Raw genomic sequence first — 22,510 nt, 5'->3', positions numbered from 1 at the left:
TTTATTTTGTTATTTCAGAACGTTTTTAGGCTGAGATTGATTTACCAAAGTTTAGTTGCAATCGTCCAGATGTTGGGACGTTTCTCAAATCAACTGATTGTTTTTTGGTCCGCGGTGCTCGTCATTGCAGGTAAAATTACCATATTTATTGATTTATCTAAACTACTAAATACCCAGGTATAGTTCGAAAAACAATTTCTGGCGAAGTGTTCTTCTGTAGAACATGCTCTCTATTCAGTTGAACAAAAACATTAAAGCACAAAATAGTAGGAGCATATTGGCTAAAAGCTCTATAGTTAGATTTAGATGCAATATCTAAGCCAACATGTGGAGAATAACGCATTTAATTATTGTAAATGTAACCAAATGCTTCCTACTTGTAAAGACGTAGATATTCACTCTTTTAAAATGGCTGCTCATTAGTAAAAAATGGTAGAATTTTCGAGAGTACCGGTACTTGTTCACCTTGGTAATTAGTTCTACAATCTGTTTTTTAGTAGGTTGAGAATAAAGCCTAGTAGTCCGACTCGAATCGTTCCTTTATGTATTGTAATACAAAACATGCGTTTTACTGTTTTTTGAGCTACGGTGGCCAATGATGTTACAATTTACTAACAACCACATTTGAGCGCAAGTCACTCAAAATGACTTAACTCCCAGTCAGGTCAATGGCAAAATAAATTAAATCCAAGTCAAGATATTTTTAACAAATAGAAAGTCAAGTCCCAGTCCAACGGAGTTTCCCAAAGCAAGTCAAAACCAAGTAACGACATTGGTTTTAAAAATAAATATTAAGCAAAATTGGAGCGTTCCGTTCACCCAAAATTTAAGTCATTCGCGTAAATCACATTTTTACGATTTTAAACAGGTGTGTCATCGCTGGCAAGCGGCCGAAATTACGTGGCCACCTTTTCTATGGAAGGGGTCAAAGGTCAAATAGTCTTTTATACCGGAAGTTCGGGGGTCAGTGGGAAAATCAATATTTCTGGACAGAACGTCACAAATTACAAAAGATTGTATTTCACTCAATTCCCGCCTATGTTTGGGTAAGTAACAAATGTCCAGTTATTACTTTTCACCTGTGTTGTAAACAAGTAATTGCAATGACTTAAGTCAAATCTTTTCGAATAAAGTCATCGGTTGCCCAAGTCAAGTCCCAGTCAACCATAATTAGAGCAAGTCAACTTCAAGTAAAGTCTTTGTTATAAAAATAAAACTAATAAAACTGGCAAAGTTGTCCAACTTCCAGCAATATCACAAGTGAAAAATGACATAAACGCAACATATATCAAGCAACTAGTTTTACGTAAAAATTAAGATAAATAACCCATTTTTTATAAACATTGATAAATGGAAGCACTTTATTTTTACCCAAGTCATTCATCCAAAAGATTTAAGTCCAAGCCAAGGGATTTTACCCAAAAGAGTCAAGTCACGAGTCATTGACTCAGTACATCACTGCTTTTTAAGTATTTTACAAAAATACTATACTACAGCATGTCATTGGCTTAGGCCAGTGCTTGTCAACCTTTAAAATTTTCATCCGCACTTTTTTATTTCGGAAAATTTCCAACCGCATGAAACAAGCACAGTACGTTTGCAACCTTTAGTTTTATTAGTGAAATACCAATGAAAGGTTTGTGTATTAAAACCGTGTGCCTAAGCCTTGACCAACATAAAATAGAAACACTGAGATTACTGTACCTGTAAGGCGCACCAGCTTATTTATTTACTGTATAACACAAAAAATAATAATATGCACCATTTTCATCCGCACGATTTTGTCATCCGCATTACAATTTTTTTCATCCGTACAAGTGCGTACCATCCCACGGGTTGAAAAGCATTGACTTAGTCAATTAGCTAATGTGCCCAAGCACGTCAACTTTTTGGGGTTCCAGTTAAAAAAGTATTTTTAGACTGCGTAACACAGTATGATTAAAATTCCTCTGCTACACCAAATATTTCAGTGCCTGAGCATTTGGTTATTTAAACGTTAGGACTTCTGAAAGGTTTAATGACATTGAACAAACAAAAGGCTTTTTATTTTCAGGCAACTTCTTTCGCAGGGCGAAGTGTGCAAGTCTCTGGGAAAGCCTTTCCGTGTGATTACTGGTAAGAAACCTTACATAAAGAAAAACAAAGTGTTTGAGGATATTGCGTAGTCTTGCGTGCAAAAGGTTTTTTTTCAAATAAAAAAAGTTACGCGGCATGCACTTACGAGACACACCAGTGTGCCGCTCCGGGATGGCCGATATCTGAAATTATATTCCGATGCCGATACCCGATATTTTGGTGACAAAGCATCGAGATTCGTTCCGATCCGATACCAAATTAAGTCTTAAAACTTAAAAAAAATAATATATATATACATAAATAAAACGTTAAAATGTAATTTTTTTGCCATTTCAAATCCAAAAATGGCATTAGCGTTACGAAATTTATCTCCAGTTGCTATTTTATTATTTTTTTGAAAAGGTTACCTTTTATATTTTAATCCCTGCGTAAAATCACAAATTATGCTGAAATTCTTTTATTAATTTCGTTTCGGACGAGTACCGATACTACCACTTGACATCTGGTATCGGCTCCGATCCGATATTATCGGACATCCCAATGCCGCGGCACACAGTTTAATTACCAATCTTCTGTATATTAAAAAATAGTATATACTAAAAATAAGTTCTTTTGGTATTTACTTCTTTTATGAGATTAAGGCAATTATCCAGGATGCCTTCGTCAGGAAATGTAACAACAAGAAAAATAAAACTACACATAAATGGAAATAAAAATGCGCTAAATAATGTTGAAAATGAAAAGCTACAAGAGTGACGATCCACAGCCCACTTGTTATGGTTTAACACTTGTCTGTGCGGAGCTGGAAATAAAACGTCTGTTTTTCCATTCATGGTATTGAAACTATACCGTCTTTCAGGTATAACCCCGGACAAACGGTTAAATGGCATCTTCCGACAGGAATACGCTATATGCAACAGGGGCGTTATCCTGAAGGGCGTCGGAGTCCCCGACATTTGCGCCGCCATTCTGCCATGGAGGGATAACGAAGTGGAAACTTACAAGGCGCAGTTTAACGCTCGCCTGGTCGGAAACATGTGGTTCAGGTATTTGGGCAAAATTTCGAGTCGTTGTATTCGGGCCAAGACTTAAAACCGTTTAAAGTACCGTAACTTTGTTTAAAGTACCGTAACTTTGTTTAAAGTACCGTAGCTTTGACTCATGTACCGTAACTTTGTTCAAGTAACGTAACTTTGTTTAATGTTACTTTGTGGTGATTGACCAAGAGGTGTATTCTGTAATTTGTTTTCTGTTGTAGTGATACCAGCGTTGAATGACAAGTAAACAAGTTAGTTTACCTTTGCGGATAAAAATGATTTCCCTATGTTCGCTTCAAATAAGCAGAATTATAAACATTTAAAAGTTCAAAGCTCAGCTCAGTTGGTAGAGCGACGGTCCCGGCTTGACCGGAGGTCGTGAGTTCGAACCTCACTGCAGGCTAGTTGTTTTTCCAGTCTGCCCTGCTTGCATTATAGATCAACAGATTTGGTGAGTCTGCAATGGCTTTCGGTGTACTAATTACACGTAAACCGTAATCGTTGGTCAATAAGCAGCTTCAGAAGGGATAGATCTCAGTTGTTAACACACCTATGTGTGCATGTTTCATTGAATAAATGATATGGTACGGTGGATACCCTTCAATGTTGTTGCTTGTACTACTAACTTGAGAAAATCATTGGCGTATGGTTGTTTCTCGACTCGCCCTCTCTAAGCTCAGTTGGTAGTGCGACAGTTCCTGCTTGACCGGAGGTCGTGAGTTCGAACCTCACTGCAGGATAGTTGTTTTTCTAGTCTGCCCTTCTTGCGTCATAGATCAACAGATTTCCTTCTTGCGTCATAGATCAACAGAAGTCTGTAATGGCTTTCGGTGTACCATTTAAAATTATGCTGTTTTTTTGTTGAAACTTTGTTGTACAGACTGACCGCATCTGTCGATCAATGATGCAAGTAAGGCAGGATAAAGCAAGCATTGGCGGATAATTGTTACTCGATTTGCTCCTCGTTGAGTCTGTGTAGCTCAGTTGGTAGAGCGACGGTCACGGTGTGCCTGGAGTTCGTTACTTCAAAGCTCACTGTCGACTAGTTGTTTTTCAGACTCCAGCAAAATTAACCAAGTCTTGATTCCCGTGTCTGTGCTATGCTTTTATTGTTTTTTCTCACAGCAAAAGAAAGACTGAGGATGGTGTTTTCATAATGACCGACCTGGCGTTCAGCGATAACCGAGCAGATCCAACGAAACACACCATCGTTAAGTTGTTTTCCGGATCCACGGAAGAGCATGACAAGGACTCGGTCCGCCACGGGTTTCCATTCAAAGTGGGAAACTCCGTGCTGGCGCCAGGTATAATTTTTTCGGGCTATATTCGATACCTGACATGTTAACCGATACCCGATATTTCGGACAAACGGTATCGCCCTTCGATGCGATACCAATGACGTCATAACTATGCTCTAACAAAAAAATAGTTTAAATTACAACGTTCAAAAATAGTAATTCCTAGGTTTTCAGGCCAAAGTTTCTTTTGGTTTTAGGAAGTTTAATAACCATCAATGGTTAACCTACTAACTATTGTTTGATGAATTTACCTTTAAGATAGAAATTCTTGCATTGGGTGACAAATAATAGCTAATATACCTATATTAATTTGGTATAGGATCGGCACCGATATCTCCGTAATATTAGCCGAGTATCGATACTACCATTTGGCAACGGGTATCGTCTCCAACCCGACACTATCGGACATTGCTAGTTTGTGTTATATTTTTAAGGAAACCACGTGTTGTTTCAGAGCTGTTCTGCTTAACCTTTTTGAAATTTGTTTTATATTTATCGTTTGCAGTTAACTGTTGACGGATTCAATATTTCAGATTGGGCTGTTGCATTGTTTATTATTATTATATTTTTGTAACCTTAGCAAAACGCCAGCTACGACGTTACGGTATGATATATTATATTTTCCAGCTCAGTAGCCGAAGTCCGGGTATTTACGCCGTGAAAGAGTAATTCCGAATTTAAATTAAGATTATTTTGTTCATTTAAGCAAGCCATTGCGCCTTGGCGTAAAACTGCAGTTTGATTAATTTCCCTCAGGCAAATCAGTCTAGACAGCACTTGAAAAATTTATCAACACGCCATTCCATTATGTCACAATCGTATTCCGGCTTGTGCCTTATTTAGGTATTTAACTCGGTATTATAATGGCTTTTTTTCATGAACACCAGACTTATTGGATTCTTGTGGTAAATTAACAGTTATACGCACTTAATTACTTCATTTTATAGTTTACATACAAACACTTTTGTGTCGTAATATTATTTTGTACAATATTTAGAGATTTACATTTTTCGCCTTTTTATTATTATAGTTTGTTCTTTAAGAAGCCTTTAAGTTTGTAGCAATAGTTTTCAGATAGTTCTGTTTCGTTTTACACTCCTATATAGGCTGGGTTGTTTTCATACAGCTTTACCAACTTTTTATAAACTTTCAACTTTCTACATGATATTTTTTTGTGTTCAATATATAGTTGTATCGTTTTTATTTAGAAAAGTCAGCGCCAATGGTTTAAGATCTATCGAGAAAAAAAACGATGCTACACTTTCTTGACTTGGATTCTTTTCATATGAACTTTAGTTTAATATAGTTGTGTTTGTCGATTATTAAAAGCCAAACGTCAAGCGTTTTACGTTGACGGAGTGGACCAGGAAACATTGGTCAATTTGTACATCGGAGGATCAAGCCTTGGGTCAGACATCGCCGTCAATGCACGACTGGTCAAACCGAAGACTGTACGAACGGACCTGAACTGGGACGGAGTAACCGGTTATATTGTATTTGAACAAGAAAATCCCTTTTCGGCCACAACGACTACTGTTTCCCTGAACCATTTGAGGGTAAGACTTACTTTCCAGAATCTAACGTTAAAACAAACTAAACCAGCGGTTCTCAACCAGTGGGCCATGGAGACGTTTTAAGGTAGGCCACTGACCAATTGTAAAACGCTAGATTTATTAAGAACTTAGTGTTATTTGTGTCCATATACCTAATTTTACGGGAATAATGGCATGGGGAGGATTTGCGAAGGAATGTAAATGAAATGTAAATTGATTGTTTACCTGTCAGTATTTCAATAATGCACGTTTAAATAAATAATCTGTTTTTTAATTTATGTTCTACTGTGTTTCGGTTTCAACCTATTTTTTAATAGTTTTTTTACGAAAATAGGCCACGAAAGAAACACAAGGTAAATCTTTATCCTAAACTCTGTGAAACAGGGGTACATGTTTTTTTCTTGAAATCATAAAGGGCTCCATTTATTTAAAAAAGAGAAAAGCAATCACAATAAAATTATTACTCCAACATTCAAATCACTAATCATACAAGATAATTGCTTCGCAAAAGCTGTCAAATAGAAGGTTTAAAGGGTGGTTTGTTGTCCCTTAAACTTTCCAAGTACTACAGTTAATGAACCACTGGTGTAACCAATTTCCAGTTGGCGGCCATATCAGTTTTAAAATTTGGTGCTGCGCATGCGTATGTCGGACTCCCGAGTCCGACTCCTGCAAAACAAACTGACTCCTCGAGTCCCGAGTCCAACTCCGACTCCGCAGCCCTGCTTTTAACACATTGTGCGGCAAAACAAGCTCATGGTTTCCTTGAATCAAAGTTGTATTGGATTTTATTTACCGGACATTTGTGAATCCATGTAGGCCGGCCCGTGATAAAATGTCAACTTTAACAGGTCCGCAGTGTAAAACAGATGCCCACCTCTGCTGTAGAGTATGTTAAGCCTGCTCTCAAGTTTGACTTTTACCCTAAAGTTAACTTAAAATACCCAACAAATAATAATGCTCGCATTTGAACCACTTGTTCAGAATCTGCCGGTGAGCTACCACATTCACAAGTTCCCGGTACCGCAACGCCAATCAACCGACTACAACATGTGCGGGAATCCCCAGGTAGGGGGGCATTTTAACCCTTACAACGTCACGACTTGGCCGACCAAGGGCACCGAGGACCAGTACGAAGTCGGTAAGTGGGTCCAATTAACAAGTAGGATTAAATTGGTCAAAACAGGGGTTCTTTAACTTTTTTAAAGCTAACCCCTAAAAGTGTTTGGTTCCCGTGGACCATGGTCGACATATAGTTTTCTTAGATGTAGTTATTATTGTTTAGACTAACTTGCTGTAGAGTGTAGACTAATGTTCTTTATTGCTTAGTTAGGTGAAAAATTAAGTCACCCGTAGACAATAAATCGGTTGATTTTCTAAGAGTTTAGAAAAGAGAATTAGGTCGCCAAAACTTGGCGCAGTTCAACTTTCGCTTAGTATTTCGGTAAACGCAAAAAGAAATTAGGAAACACTGCGCTAATCCAATTCTTTGAAATCGCAGGCGATCTGAGCAGAAAGTACGAAGTGATCAACAGCGAGGGCAAGAAGGCGCAATACACGGACTGGAACTTGCCGCTCTTCGGGCCCAATAGCGTCGTCGGGCGTTCCATTGTCATACACAGAAGCGACAGCTCGCGGTCAGTATTACGTCACAAACGTGCAAAGAAGCACGTGACCGTATATATATTTGTTGATGTGACACTGCTGTACAAAAAACTTTTAAGAGCCTGGTTTATTTCTCTTTAATGGGTAAAGGCAGTGGTTCTCAACCTGGGTGAAGCGGCAATCTAGGGTGCCTTTTTTAATATTCACGCCGAGAGATATTTTAAATTATTTAGGATTTTAATTTTTGCTCTATTTGTAAGCTTATTTTTTTATCAATCTCGTTTATTGTAACATTCCAGTTATCCACTCAGCAAAAATACGAGCAAGGGTGCCGCGAACAATTTATAATTTTTGTAGGGTACCTCAAGGTAGAAAAGGTTGCGAAACACTGGGTTAGGGTGATGCCTTGTGTTAAGGGGGGCTATTATTACGTCCCTTGGACTCCTTATATCTGATTCCTATCAGAGGTTGCTAAAAAACCGCACTACTTGATGTATCAGTCCCGCTTTTAATGGCACTAGAAAAGAATAATATTACGTAAGTGAGAAAGGGAAAAGGCACAGCGCCAAGTCACGAAACAACGATGCGCTTATATTTAATTAGATTACGTCACTACATCCTTAATGGGAGTTCGTAATGGCAGCTATCGGGATTTGGCGCTAAGCCTTGTCCATTATACCACTAATGGCATGTGCACAAGTCTAGGCCTCAATTTTAGCTGCAATAGCTGACTTTGTTGCAGTGTTTTAAAGCGAGATTGCTTAACACATGTATTTTGCCTTGGCAAGTAAATAAACGAATGTTAAAATTACTGCCACTTGTAACAAGGAAATTACTGCTACTTGTAACAACACATCAGCAGGTTTTTCCGTCTCCTTTTCACAGTTTTTCCAAAAGAAAAAAAGGAGTTTATTTCAATGTAATATTTCCTAAAATAAAGTTTGGTTTGCAAAATTCGATTTGGTCGTGCCCTAATAAATATCCTATAACGTAAAATCCCAATTAACGCTACCCGTGGTACCGGTATCTGACTGTTGGATATGTTAATGATGACACTTGGGCTTGACTTGGATATAGATTGCGAGACCGGAACGGATTAGGGAATACGTATGAGGCCTAAAGCCAGGTAATGTTCGTATTTAACGTGCTATACCTACGTCGTATTTCATATAAATACGTGCTATACCCATACGTCGTATTTTATCACAATACTAACAATAAAAGTCAAAGTTTGAAAACCCCAGTAAAAACTGGATAATAATTTACCTATACTGGCATCGTCAGCCTCTTTTGGTAAAGTAAAATTATTGAAAGAGTTTTATATTATATATGTTCCTTTAAAAACTTGGACTTAAGATATTTTTCAAATTACTTGACTATAACTTTCATTTAAAATAATTTATTTACAACATTGTGTTTCACACACTCTTTTATAGTTAACATAAGTTGTACAGTTCTGTTATTCCACTATCCACGCATGTTTGTTCAGTCAACGTGTTCTGTTCAGGTGGATTTGCGCCACCATCGGTTATCCTGGCGAGGTGAAAACTGCGATCGTTCGCTTCAAGTCTCCAGCTTACGGCAACATCTACTTGCGTCAGGCAGGCAATGACGGGGAAGGCGACACCTCAGTGTTTGGCGAACTTGCTAACATGGTGGGTGGGCTTATCTTCTTTCAGTGTTGTAAACAAGTCAATTCATTTGTAAAATAAGTTAAATCCCATTCAAGTCTTTTCAAAAAATAACAATCCAAGTCCCAGTCAAGTCGTTATTAGAGAAAGTCATCCACAAGTTAAATCACTGATATAATATTAAAATGACTTCTCCGAATATGAGCAATTAATTCAACTAAAATATGGCAAAAAACATTTAGAAAGCTTATCGTTTTACGTGTAAATCTTGAGATAAATAACTCAATTTTATAATAAAATGCTGAATGAAAACACTTTAAATCAAGCCATTTCCTCAAAAGACGTAAGTCAAGCCAATTTATTTTAAACCAGTTACTTAAGTCATTACAACACTGTCTCCTTCATAGCTAATCTTTTTATTGATACGGTGTTTGCTCGCTATCATGGTGGGTGGGATTCGACAGCAGCTAAAGACATAATTGGAGGCAAAATATGTGTGACCTCGCTTTCACCCGAGTCATTTTGTATAGTAAATATGTCACGAAATGGCATATACAAAATGTTTACCGCAGTAGGCCTGGTGTACTTGTACTGACTGCCTTTAGCGCCATGTTTGGACTATGTTGGACTGGGTGGGGTTATTTTTGTTTCTATTGACATCCTTCGATAGATGAAAAACTTACCCTAAACTTCTTGTCAATTTGCTATTAAAAAAAGAAATACATCTTTTCGGCGTTTCTAACAAGTCTTTGTTTGTTTTTAGTTTAATATCGTATGCTAAACCGACACCGAATTAGACACTCATACCTGATTAAAACGTACATCTGGACAACGCTTAGAAAGAGCGTAAAATATGTAAATATAGAAGTTATGATCCAGCACATTAAATCCATCAGTAAAAAGACTTTGAATGACGTTGCACGGACACCACATAACCCAAGTTTTAGAACCATTACCTTTGGTCACTTTACCGTACACTTATTTGCTCTTAAGAACAACGTGGCCACGTCATCACACAACTGGCATGTGCACGAGCGCCCCGTAGCGGACGATTGTACGAGTACCGGGCCCCATTTCAACCCTGGAATGGTCGGTATATATTTGTTTGGGAAAAACACTGTTTAAAAATAACTATTTACTTCTATTTTGAACAGTGTTTAAAAACAACTACTTACTTAATAAGTATATCAAAGCCCATAAAGCATGATGGTGAAAATGAATAAAGAGTTATTTGAAACGTTCAAAATGATGCCTACTTCTGTATGGGCTTTGATATTCTTATTACGTCTTTCTACAACCTCCAACCATTATGCTCCAACTATTTGCTTGATAACGAATTTCAAAGCCTAAACGGTCGAGTAGATCAACAGCATCTTGAATTAGCCGTTTCAAACCGAACTTGTACATCTTCAGTAAATGTGATTAGGAAGTAAATCAAATCATTACTAGTGAAACATTGGACGCAAGCTTTGCATTTAATATCAAGTTGCATTACAGATCCGTGCATAGTTTACCCAACTATTTACTTGTTTCCTAAATTAACAGATCGGTGTTTTGCAACAGGAAAGAGTATAGTGTAACATATCTAGTCGACATGTCGTCTCTTTAAACATGAAACAAAGAATTAAAAAAATAAAATATTAAATTTGGTCGTTAAAAGTAAATCCATTCTTAAGTTAAAGTCGTATAGCCTTTTTTCGTTTATAATGCATTTTTTGTGAATAGTGAAGATTAGGTGTGATTTGTAATAGAACGACATTCAACTTTAAACCCCTGTCGTAATTAAAACATTTCTATTTTACCGTTAGGTGTCAGTATCGGGCAACTACCATACCCTCTGTTCACCCAGCAACCCCCAGCGTTGCGAGTTAGGGGATTTATCGGGCAAACTCGGCACCGTCGACCTAACCACGTCACTGGCAACAGGCGACAGCAAGTTCTTCTTCACCGATTCGTACTTGCCGCTTTCTGGGGACCTGAGCGTGATTGGACGGTCAGTTTATTTTAGTATATCTGTGAACAACATAATACTCTAGGAAAGCTTGCAATTCAGGTCAGATATTATACATTCGTAAAAATCTAAATACGTGCATTCATATGCGTCCACACACATACTCGCACGAATAGACGCACAACCATGCACATACACTCACCTAGCTACACTGCACTCTAACATACATGCGCACAAACTAACGATGTCCGATATTTGTTATTTGATTCCGTTACCGCAAAACTGGCCAAATCGAAAAGTCGCATAAGTGTTTTCTAGGTGACTGATCAGGAAAAAGGTAGAACTTTATCATGCGAAGGTCAAGGTGATTTCAATTATCGCATATTCAGTTGCAACATTGTATATTTGTGAAGTCTATATCTTTTGTTATATTCTCCTGAAGGCTGCCAAGTTTTGCGGCATTTGTGCTTCTTTTTGGCTGTAATTTCAGCTGGTGTTACAGGAACAAGTAGAGCATGTTTTAAGTCCATTTATATTTTGGATGCACGCAGATGGTTGAGAAAAATTGCTTTGTACAAACCAGGATCAGACATTCTTAAAGGAATAAATACTTAAGTAAATATATATATAAAAAGTCAAACACATATGGAAGCAGTTCAGAAGAAAACTATGGCTTTCAGAAACATGATCTAATCCAAAGCAGTGCCGCGTGGTCAAGGCAACCTGACGTTACATTTAGTAACAACAGATGGAGACAGAAAGAAAAAAAAGCTAATAATAGAAGTGCGTAGACCAGTGGTTCTCAACCTTTTGTCTTTCGTGGCACATTTTTGTTGCGCAAAATTTTGTGGCCCAATACTTTTTTATAAAAGAAAAACTATACAATAGGTTCATATCAAAAAACAAATTACCAATAGGTTTATATTTTAAAACAAATTACCAATAGGTTTATATTTTAAAACAGATTATTTATTCTAGTGTGCATTAGTGAGATACTTGCTGCTATCAATAAATTTACATTTCATTTACATTCCTTTTCAATTCCGCCCCAAGCCATTATTCATGTAAAATTAAGTATAGTGACATAAATGAAACTAAATCAATAAATCTATCTTTTTTAAATTGGTCTGTGGCCCACCTCAAATGTTTTCCCACTGGTTTTGTTGCATTAGTTATTTTTAACCATTTGGCTTCGCTAAAATCCAATTGTCTCATACTACAATCCGCATGAAACCAGGCGAACGTTTGCGAATCATATTTCTTGACACGACAACTTTACGAAACATTCCAAATTTAAAAAGATTTATTTATATTTCGCAGCTCGATCGTGGTGCACGCCGCCCACAAGGGAGCGCCCCGGTACGCATGCGCAGACATCGAACTTCTGAGGCCTCTCCGGTTGCTAAGCGACGGTTGGCAGGGAGAGGGTGGCAACGCGAGCTCAATTGGTGACGTGGAACTCACCCAAGACACAGAATTCGACGTAACTCAGGTAAAGCTCTTAACAGACTTGGACAACTAGATTTATTTTAGCTTTTTTTAAATTAGTTAAGAATTTAAATTAGAGCACTTAATAAAATTTTTGCTCTAATTCACTGATTTAGAAAACTAGAATTATTTAGTTATTCACGTCTGGCTCCTAAAGCTGCTCGGTCGGTTTTTGTGTGGTCGTTTTTTTAAACTTATTAATGGAATATTAAATCACGTATAGAATAGACAATGTTGTTTGTTTAAATGTGTTGAGAAAAATTAAAGTTCATTCAAGTTGATTCCACCAGTGCTTCGTAAAACCTTTTAGGTTTGTTCACTCCTTGCATCTATTACCCTTGTCTCATAAAAAAGAAAAACTTAGAATTGATTTTGTTTTTGGAAATTCTCACCTGTTCACTGAACAGGCTGAACACCCGGAACATCCGCCCTGCTCGCAAGCTATCATCCATTTCTGACGGTTTACCCTTGTTCACGCCTTTTGGTTGGTTCACCCCTAAAAAAATTCACTCAGGGGTGAACCATTCACCTGATTAAGAAACACTGGCTTTTACATTGCTACTTAATTTTATTTACCCTTCGATTTAATTTTTTCTAAATTTATTATTCACAATATTTTTCGTATTTGCCGAACTTTAATCTTCATTTAATATGCTTTAAAATTTGATCTGGACTTTTTCTTTAAGCGTTTCGGTATAAATCTCTTTAGAAACGTTTTTCAGACTACTTTCAGACTATCCACTCTTTCTTTAAAGTCTATCAACTTAGCTATGTTTAGTTGTTAATTTTAAAACTATTCGGTGTTAGAATCAGTTAAAAAAGGAAATCAAAGGGCTCCAGGCATAAGACAGAAATTAGAACAACATCAACGTCGGAATAAAACTTACTTCGGACTAAAACTAAAATAGGACTAATACCTTTTTAGGTCTTATTCTGTGTTCACAGTAAAATTATTGCAACTTTCACATTTTTTCAGGTTGAAATCGCCCCCCTGAACGTGTCAGCACCGACGGTTTACCACATCCACGACCTGTCCACCTCTCCCTTGATTTGGGAAAAACGCCGATGTAGAGTGGTTGGCGGCATTTTCAACCCGTTTAACGCGCATCCAGGTTCGCTGCTAGGGTTCGAGCATTTTTCAGTGTGTTAATATATTTTGTCACTAACTGGAGTTAAGTCTTTTTAGAAAAATGACTTGACTTGACTCAAGTCTTTTGGACAAACGACTTAACTTGGACTTAGGTCATTTTGTCAAATATTTTGGGATTAAATGAAGTTCTTTTTCTTCAAAAATGCACATTAAACTCTATATTGCGTTTGTGTTTTTTTTAGTTGAATTGTTGCCTATAATAGGACGAGTTTGCCAATTTTTAAGTTGAACAGTTCACTTTTATGTCAATGACGTGACTTAGAATTGACTTGTTTTCTAATTCACTTGTTTTTCACCAAATATCAAAACAGAGGGCCTTTAACTGAACTCCTGAAAACTTCTTTAAGAATGCAATGTTTATAATTTTGAAGAAAGAAGTAAAAACAGAGAAAATCTGTTTTTGAATCTATAAAAGAACATTATGTACTAAATATTTAAAATTACGATTAATATTTATTTACTTTAATTTAAAGTCATTCGTTTCAAATATTTGTGTTATCCTTAATTCAATATAGTTTGTGATTTGTAACTAATTATTCAGATTTACAATTGTACATATTTAGAATCCTTGTATAACATAATGATTTCCACCAACGTATAAAAAAATGTTATAACAACTATATAAAAATACTAAATGTAAAATAGTAATACCAAGTTAGACGTACAACAGTAATGCCAAGCCTGTATTTAATGAAAATGTACAATCACTGACAGGCCGCGGAGTCGGAGTCGGACTCAGGACTTGAGTAAGACTACCTAAAACTACCCGGGTTCATTGTCCGATGTGCGCATGCGCAGTGACATTTTGAAATTGATATAAGTTGTAAAGGCGGAATAGAATAAGGCGGATATTTTCCCACGATGTATTGTGAATGAATTGTATGACGTCCCTACAAGTTACTGAATATTCACTGTGTTTAGTTACGATAGGCCGAATACAGGCTGTAAAAAAATCGCAAATTTGGTTGATGTCGGACCCGGGACTCTCGGGTTGTTTTTAATCAACGCTGCAGCCCTGAACCATCCTCTGCTACCATGAAAACTAATGGATCCGATCCGATACTGAAGTCTTTATCAGTGTACACGTACAGGAATTTATTAATACACGCGAAGGCCTAAACAAGTGGATTCCTTATTCAAATAGAATCAATGCAAAACAATGTTAATAAAACAGAAACAGAATCAGTAAGTTAAACATCATTGCCAAACACTTACAAGTAACTAACAACATGAGCTCCTACCGCGACAAGGTATTAACACCAACTGCCGTAAGGACAACTACAATGTCAAGGCACCATGTGCTCAGTGACCTTTGACCGCAAGTCATAGAATGATCACACAATTAAATAGGTCATAAAGTACTTAAATAAACATGCGGTTTAGCAAGCTCACTGTTAATCTTAACAATTACTATAACATTTAAAACTAATCTGTATTTTTTGGTATTCAGACTCGGAATCCCGGACGTTTGACCAATACCCGGTTGGAGGCTTAAGCGGTAAGTTCGGCAAACTTCAACCGCACAAAGCCAAGAGCTGTACGGATAACAACCTGCCTCTGAACACAGACGTGGGGGTGGCGGGAAGGTCTTTGGTCATCCATAATACCGACGGAACAGCGTAAGTAAAGATTAGAAGTAGGAAGTTAAAATTGAAGTTTCAATTTGACAGAATATTTAGGAGTAGAAAGTTAAAAGTTTAGGGATAGGAAGTTAAAATTAAAATTTTAATTTAAAACAATGTGGTTTTAGGAGTAAAAAAAAGTTGAAAATTTAGGAGTAGGAAGTTAAAAATTTAGGAGTAGGATGTTAAAAATGAAGTTTTAATTTAATACAATGTGGTTTTATGAGGTATAGGAAGTTAAAAATTTAGGAGTAGGAAGTTAAAAATAAAGTTTCAATTTGATACAATACGGCTAACGATGCCTAGTCCCACTTTTTTAATGACTTAAGTCACCGACATGACTTACGTGCACATTGTTTTTAAATGACTTTACTAGACTTTAGTCTTTTGGAATAAATTCTTGATTTTACTTAAGTCTTTGCTAATTTTAATGGTTTTTCGTTGTTTTTTTTTGTGTTTATATCGGTGATTTGTGGAAAAATCGTTGCTTTTCTACACTTCTAGAAAACTGGATTTGCGAGGCCAGTAACAATTTTTTTTGTTTTTTCTAAAGCCGGAAATGCACAAATCTAAAACTGACGCCGTGTGATGACGCAACAGCCTACGTCACTGTCGCACAAGCAGCCTTTTCGTCGGTCCTTCACGGCTACGTTCGAATGGTATGACGTGCTGACAACGGCCTGCATACTTATAATTTCTCAATGCCAGCTTTAATTCTAAGTTAGCCAAGTTAGTTTATTTGGTTGTCAAGAAAATTATGTTAGGACTTAACACTACAATCAGACTCATGCGTTTTTATTACATTTTAATTTGAAGACTAAAGAAGAAATGTTTTTATTTTTGAAATTTGCTATATTTTTATATATATATAGGATAATGATTTCTTTTGATCAGTTTCAGTCTATATCGACATGAACTCGCAATTTGTTAGATTATATTAGGACGACAATCAATTTAATTTGCAACAAAGCATCGAATAGTAAAACGAGCGGTGACAGGGCGCACAAAAAAACAGGAAAAACGAAAAAGGTTAACTTCATGCATGCGTATATACGAAATTACAGAGACGCTAAAACGTACCACATTTTTTGACCTTATAAAGTGCTAGTAGGTTTGATAATAGATTGCAAAGCCAAAAAGGCCGAGTAGATCGACAGCATCTTGACTAAGTCGTTTAGTTGATGTACTGAAGATGATTCAAGTTCGTATCAAAACGTCTTAATCAAGATGCTGTCGATCTACTCGACCTTTTGGGCGTTGCAATTTATTATCAAGCTACATTATAGATCCGTGCCTAGTGTACCTAGGTAGTAGGTTTGTTTATCAAATTTGTTCTTACTGTAATTTATGCAGAGGCAAATCATGTACGCCGACGGGAGTACATCCCCTACAACCATCGAGGTAGAACTACAATACCCGGACAAGGAGCAGGTGAGTATCCAACGCCATTTGACGATTTGCTATAGGCCTACATAAGAAGCAATCTAACCATACAGTACGTGAGGGTTTGTGAAAACCTTGATTAAAAATGAGTCAAGTCATTTGTAAAATGACTTAATTCCAAGTCAAATCTTTTTGAATCAATAACAAGTCATGTCCTAGCAAAGTCATTGTGAACAAAACCGCAACCAATTTAAAAAATTGGTAAAGGAAAACACTTCATTTTAACCCTTAAGTCAATCAAGTCAAGTCATTTCGGCCAAACGACTTAAGTCAGGTCAAGTCATTTGAAACAGTGACTTAAGTGTACTTAAGTAAAGTCATTGGCTTAAGTCATTACAACGATAAAAATAGCTTTAATAAAACAAGGAAAAACAAATCTATAGCATATTCAAGACAAAAAAATTGAATTTAAGCCGAAACTTGTAGGTTATTTGATTGTATGATCATTGTAAACCAATTAGGATTAAATAAATACCTACAAGTCAGCACTACTTAAATTTGCCATAACAAGTCGTTTTTGCTTTACTGAGGTTGTATATATTCACATATGACAAACGGATCGGAAATAGAAATGTTTAATCAAGGAGCTTTAGAATCAAACTATTTTCGCTAATGCTACAGTTGTAACTTAGTTGGATTATTTTAAGTTTACATAAAAGCAAAACAAAACGCTATTCAACAGGAATTATTTGACAAACATGGTATATATTCGGCAATCGTAGACACAACCTTCCAAAGTTTCACTGTATTATTTCATTTCAGACCACATCTAACCACAACTGGCATGTTCACATCGCTCCAGTAACCAAGGAAAATGAATGTGCGGTGGCACAAGGTTGGTAACACAAACTAGAGCAGTGGTCGGCAAACGGTTTTGGTCGCTGCCCAAAATACTCGCTAAAGAACTATTAAGGCCCACTATAGGTGAAAAGTGAAACCGTTACGACAACAGGGGTAAATCCAAGAATTATGTTTGTCGTGACGTCACAAAATTAGGCAATATGCTGATTTTGTAGAAATTTTAGTCGGCAGTTTTTAAACTTTTTTCCAAAAAAGTTGGATAAACGTTTAGGTCATTTTGATTTAAATTCCCAAATGTTGTAAACATCCAGATAGGCTAATTAGACGAATACTGGATAGGGCAAATTTACTAGGATAATTCTTACTTTTGGATAAAGTATAAAAGGACTTTGGAATAAAATATAAGTGGAGTAGTAGAACAAAACACGTTTGGCTGATACGCCGAAATAAGGAAAAATTACTACTATGAATACTACTTTTTGATTTGAAGATTTTTTAGCTTGGTAACACAACCCTATTGTCTCATTGCTCTAACTCTGAACAACATTGAAACATTATTGTTGTTATTATTTATGCCGAACCAAGCGAGGACCTTTTTGCACATAAAAACATATTTTCTGCCAGGACATTACGACCCGTACAAAGCTAAGTCGTTGTCGAGTAGCTATCCAGCCGAATGCAGCCCAACCAACCCTCTTGCCTGTGAACTTGGAGACCTAAGCGCTAAGCACGTAAGTTGGTTTGGGACGAAATTGAAATGTTAAGTTTGTCAGCGATTTGAAATTTAAGTATTTGCCCGGCTTGTTTGTACCTAAACGTTACAGATTTGCGGGATTTGTGTTGAGAATTTGTCAACACCTGTCGGCAGTGATTGTTAAACTGCTTTCGCTCTTGGTGCGTAATTGCGAGATCGTTGAATAACAACTAACACGTCACACCCTACGTCCGCCATTTTTTGTCTAGAAAGGACTAGGAAGCGGATCCAAAGAAGAGGGGCGTCGCCCTGCATGTTTGAATGTAACTTTGTGACGTCCATTTTGACGTAACTTCGTGACGTTGCGGTATGACGTAACTATGAGACGTCATGTTATGACGTAACTTTGTGACGTCATCTCTAAAAACTGTCATGCCCCCTAAAACAGATTTTCTTGATCCGCGTCTGCTGTATAGACAATAGTAGTGTGATTGTTGCTCGACTTCTCTGCCCAGCTCAATAGGTAGAGACGATATGATCGATGTCGTGAGTTCGAACCTCACCGCAGGTCACTTTTCTAGCCTGGTCTTGCTAGCACGAAAACCCTCATGTGATCAATTTATTTTGGCAACCCCTCTGACGGCCCCCGCTGTTACATGTCATAATTAGTATAAAATTCCAACAAATTTGGTCGACCACCATCATATACTCCAAGCCAAGACTTGAATATATTTCAGCATCGCTACAGCATCGGTCGATCAAGGAAGCACTTTATTGATGTCGATCTTCCACTTCTTACCGACAAGTCAAGTAAGTTTTAAAGCATCAGTTCTTAGGTTGTACTAACATTGCTAGGCACTTTAAGACTAGGCGACCTTATCTTGGTTTGAGCAATCCTTGGTAGTTTTGCAACGCTTGGCCACTGTTTTGTTGTCGTAATTTTGTCAAAAGGTTTGTAACAATAACTTTATAACGTAATTTCAGTGGACAAAGCACATATCTTACAATTGTAGAAATAATAAAAATATAGCCCGGAATTTCGCCTTATTTACAGTTTAGCGTTTTTTGGCTTACTTTTTAAAAGAGTTTATATATATTTACAGCAGATGCAGTCCCGAAAATATTGTTAACTGTTAGGATAAGACTTCGGCTATTTTACCATCACCAGCTATAACTCTTTTCAACAAGTGACCCTCATAGATAAATGTCAATGTTTTGACCAAAATATGTCAGCCTTATAGTTATAATTTGTTGTTTTTGTCAAAGTTCTAGGACGTTCGATTGTGTTCCATGCCGAAAACGCCGGGGCTGCCAGGATTGCTTGCGCCAACATAGTTCCATTAAGCAACCTTTTCACCATACAGTTCGCCTCCACCGCACGTTACGACGCGTAAGTGAAAAAAATGACTGATTCTTCACACAAAGCGCTGGATTTTCACTCGAGTTCGTTGTCCACTTGCTAACATAATTGCCTATAACGTTTCTTTTAAAAATATTGATAGATAGATTTCTTTGGAACTGCAACAACTAGAACGCAGTACAGAGTTCCTAGTGCCCATGTGTATTGCAAACTAGATACTATATATAGAAAAAATATGGAGTATTAATGAAGGCATAAAGTATTGCCAAAAACTTTTGGAAACAACGAAATCGAAAATTGTGGCTGAAGTATTTTATTGCAATTACTACGAAAACCCGTGTATTGTGTTACAAATTGTAGTTTTTGCGATACTTGTTACTGTTAGTCGGGTATCTCGGTAAATTCCTCATCAAATTAAGCACGCGTTTCGCCCCTTTCAGTTCAAAATTTATCAGCGCTGTGGCGACCTCTACCGGTGTGGACCCCATGAGAATTGTTGTTCTCTACAACACCCAAGTTCCAGAGCCCGTTGGAAAGTGCTTAAAACTGGTCGTACACATTGCAGGTACAGTGTACAATCTATGTAGTTGTACGGCTGTACGCACACACTTTACATGTTTTTGTTGTGCTACTTTGTAACGAACAAGGCACATATTTAGGCCGATTTTCGTTGATCTAAGACGCTAAAACGAACTACTTTTTTGTTAAAAGTAGCACCTTTCTTTTGAGTAACAACTGATTTAAAGAATATCAAAATAAAAACAAACTTTTCCATCTTTGATATATTAAAACTGTAGTATTTTTGCTTTGCAGTTATTTGCATTTAAAGTTAAAGAATTGTCTCAAAATGCCCTTTCGAGTTCTAAAAATGCTCTTATTTGCCACTAAAGAAGCACGGTTGTGCGAAAGCTTGTCAAGAAAACAATACAATTTGTCTTTATAAAGTGCCACCTGATTACCCTATTGTAAAAGACAATGTTTTACTTTCTAGGGGAAGTACAAGCGAACAAACAGCGAGATTTGATTGAAGGCAAGGGAATGTGGCCTTACGTTCCTACCCTAGGCTGTGCAAATAGTGTCGGCAACTAGCATCCGAATGCAGCAGTAGTTTCGTTATAACGCCAACATAAAGTTAATAAACTAATACACTTGGAAAAAAGAAGCCATAGTCATTTTTTCGCTGCTTTATTTTCTTACTTTTACAACGTTCGTTTTATTGGATCGTAATTGCTGTTTTGAAAAAAACAATACGTAAGCTGCTTTGGCAATGCGTTGCAAATTTGTTATCTTCAGTAATAATTTAAAAAAAGTTATAGGAAATCAAGTTAGGTTAAAGGAATACTGTAATCGCAGTATATTTGTTGCTGCATCTTTTAATATTCAACCTAATCCAGTCAATTATTTAAAAAAGTGTTGCTTTTATTTTTCAACACGATTAGGTTTTGATTACTTGTTCTACTGCAAATTAACGGAGTCGTTCACGTTACTATACTCAGTTTTTAAACGTTGTTTTTACGTATTTGTGCCAGAGTCAGATAAAGTGCTTTACTAACGCTGGCCTAACGAGCTCTAAAAGCCTTTGGCAGTTGCTTGCTTTTCTGCGTTCCTTGTAAGTTGTAATAAAAGTGCGCTCTAAAGAATGTTTCATTTTGTTAATTGCCTGGTAAAAAAACAAACAGTAAACAATTTTTCAAGATTTTACTGCAAATGGTTTTGAGCTTTGTTATATACAGTAAAAAACAATATCGCCTATATTCTGATGACCCCCTTCTTATTTCCCCTTTTTTTCGGGTTGATTATATTTTAGAGATGACGTCATAAAGCAGGTACACTTAAAAGACTGCTGTTTTCGCTCGAACTCAAGTGAAAATAAATTGAAATTCAAGCCAAAATACATTCGAGGATAGAGAAACATTTTTTTAATTGATCTTTTTTTTGCAAAATTCATTCAAATTTAAATTTTGCACTAAGATTTGAATTTTCCAATGAACCCCTATAAAGTAATCAACGTACCCCAAGGGGTAAACGGGCCCCAGTTAAAAAAACGCTTAAACAGATAAACTGGTTTTCAAAAAAATCTGTTGAGTTAAATGTTTAAATTGGTGTTGTCATGCTACAAAGGGGGCACAAATTTATACGACCACAATTAGGAACAGGTCATAACTTTACATATATGTATAAAGGTTTTAGTTGTAAGATTTAATTTAATAGTTTCGCAATATTGTACAGCAAAATACACACATTTCTGTAAATTGTACTCTTTTTCAAGATGCACACTTATTCGAGATGTAAATTAATTTTTAGGCGATATTATAGTATAGCAAAATACACAGTGAAGCTTTTCTTTTAAAGCATGGGCAGACACAAAAATGCAAAAAGTAAATGCATGAGGAACTCAATGTGTTTCAAAATGAACAAGTATAGTGCTTCTAACAAATATAATTATCAACAGAAATCGATGCAGAACGAGATTTAAACACCGCTTGAGAAATAGGTTACATTTCAACATAACATAACAGTCAGAAAAGTCAGAAATATTACCTTAAAAAAATCTCAAAATAGGTTTCCACAAACGCCTTGTTATTAGGTTAAAACCTATAATAATGAAAGGTTCATTTTCTTATAATTGAACCAAAGAGACATAAGATTTTGGAAAAAAGAAAATAGGATTTTGAAAAAAAATTGTGTAAAATACTACGATCGTAAATAGAGTTAAACCCAATATCTCAACCTATTGATTACATGTTTGGGATCTTTGTCCTACAAAATGGAATAAATATTTATTCTAAAACACGCCTAAA

General features: G+C 36.5%; 1 protein-coding gene across 1 annotated transcript; it reads left to right on the top strand.

Moving 5' to 3' along the window:
• The first annotated feature begins 23 nt into the window (after window positions 1-23).
• On the top strand, window positions 24-21,305 carry LOC146162627 (uncharacterized). Its single transcript, XM_083385097.1, has 22 exons — window positions 24-130; window positions 869-1,046; window positions 2,054-2,115; window positions 2,936-3,122; window positions 4,239-4,417; window positions 5,741-5,967; window positions 6,949-7,105; window positions 7,466-7,601; window positions 9,077-9,224; window positions 10,194-10,289; window positions 11,009-11,193; window positions 12,472-12,643; window positions 13,616-13,751; window positions 15,240-15,408; window positions 15,965-16,070; window positions 16,765-16,842; window positions 17,617-17,689; window positions 18,280-18,386; window positions 19,087-19,159; window positions 19,616-19,739; window positions 20,150-20,274; window positions 20,701-21,305. The coding sequence occupies exons 1-22, from the start codon at window positions 70-72 to the stop codon at window positions 20,796-20,798; spliced, it is 2,877 nt and encodes a 958-aa protein (XP_083241223.1). The 5' UTR covers window positions 24-69; the 3' UTR covers window positions 20,799-21,305.
• Window positions 21,306-22,510: the final 1,205 nt, after the last annotated feature.

Source organism: Ascidiella aspersa, chromosome 3 (assembly GCF_963924565.1).
Source record: "Ascidiella aspersa chromosome 3, kaAscAspe10.2, whole genome shotgun sequence".
NCBI classification, from domain to species: Eukaryota; Metazoa; Chordata; class Ascidiacea; order Phlebobranchia; family Ascidiidae; genus Ascidiella; species Ascidiella aspersa.
Note: the sequence above shows the minus strand (reverse complement) of the source record. Positions and strands in the feature narration are given on the sequence as shown.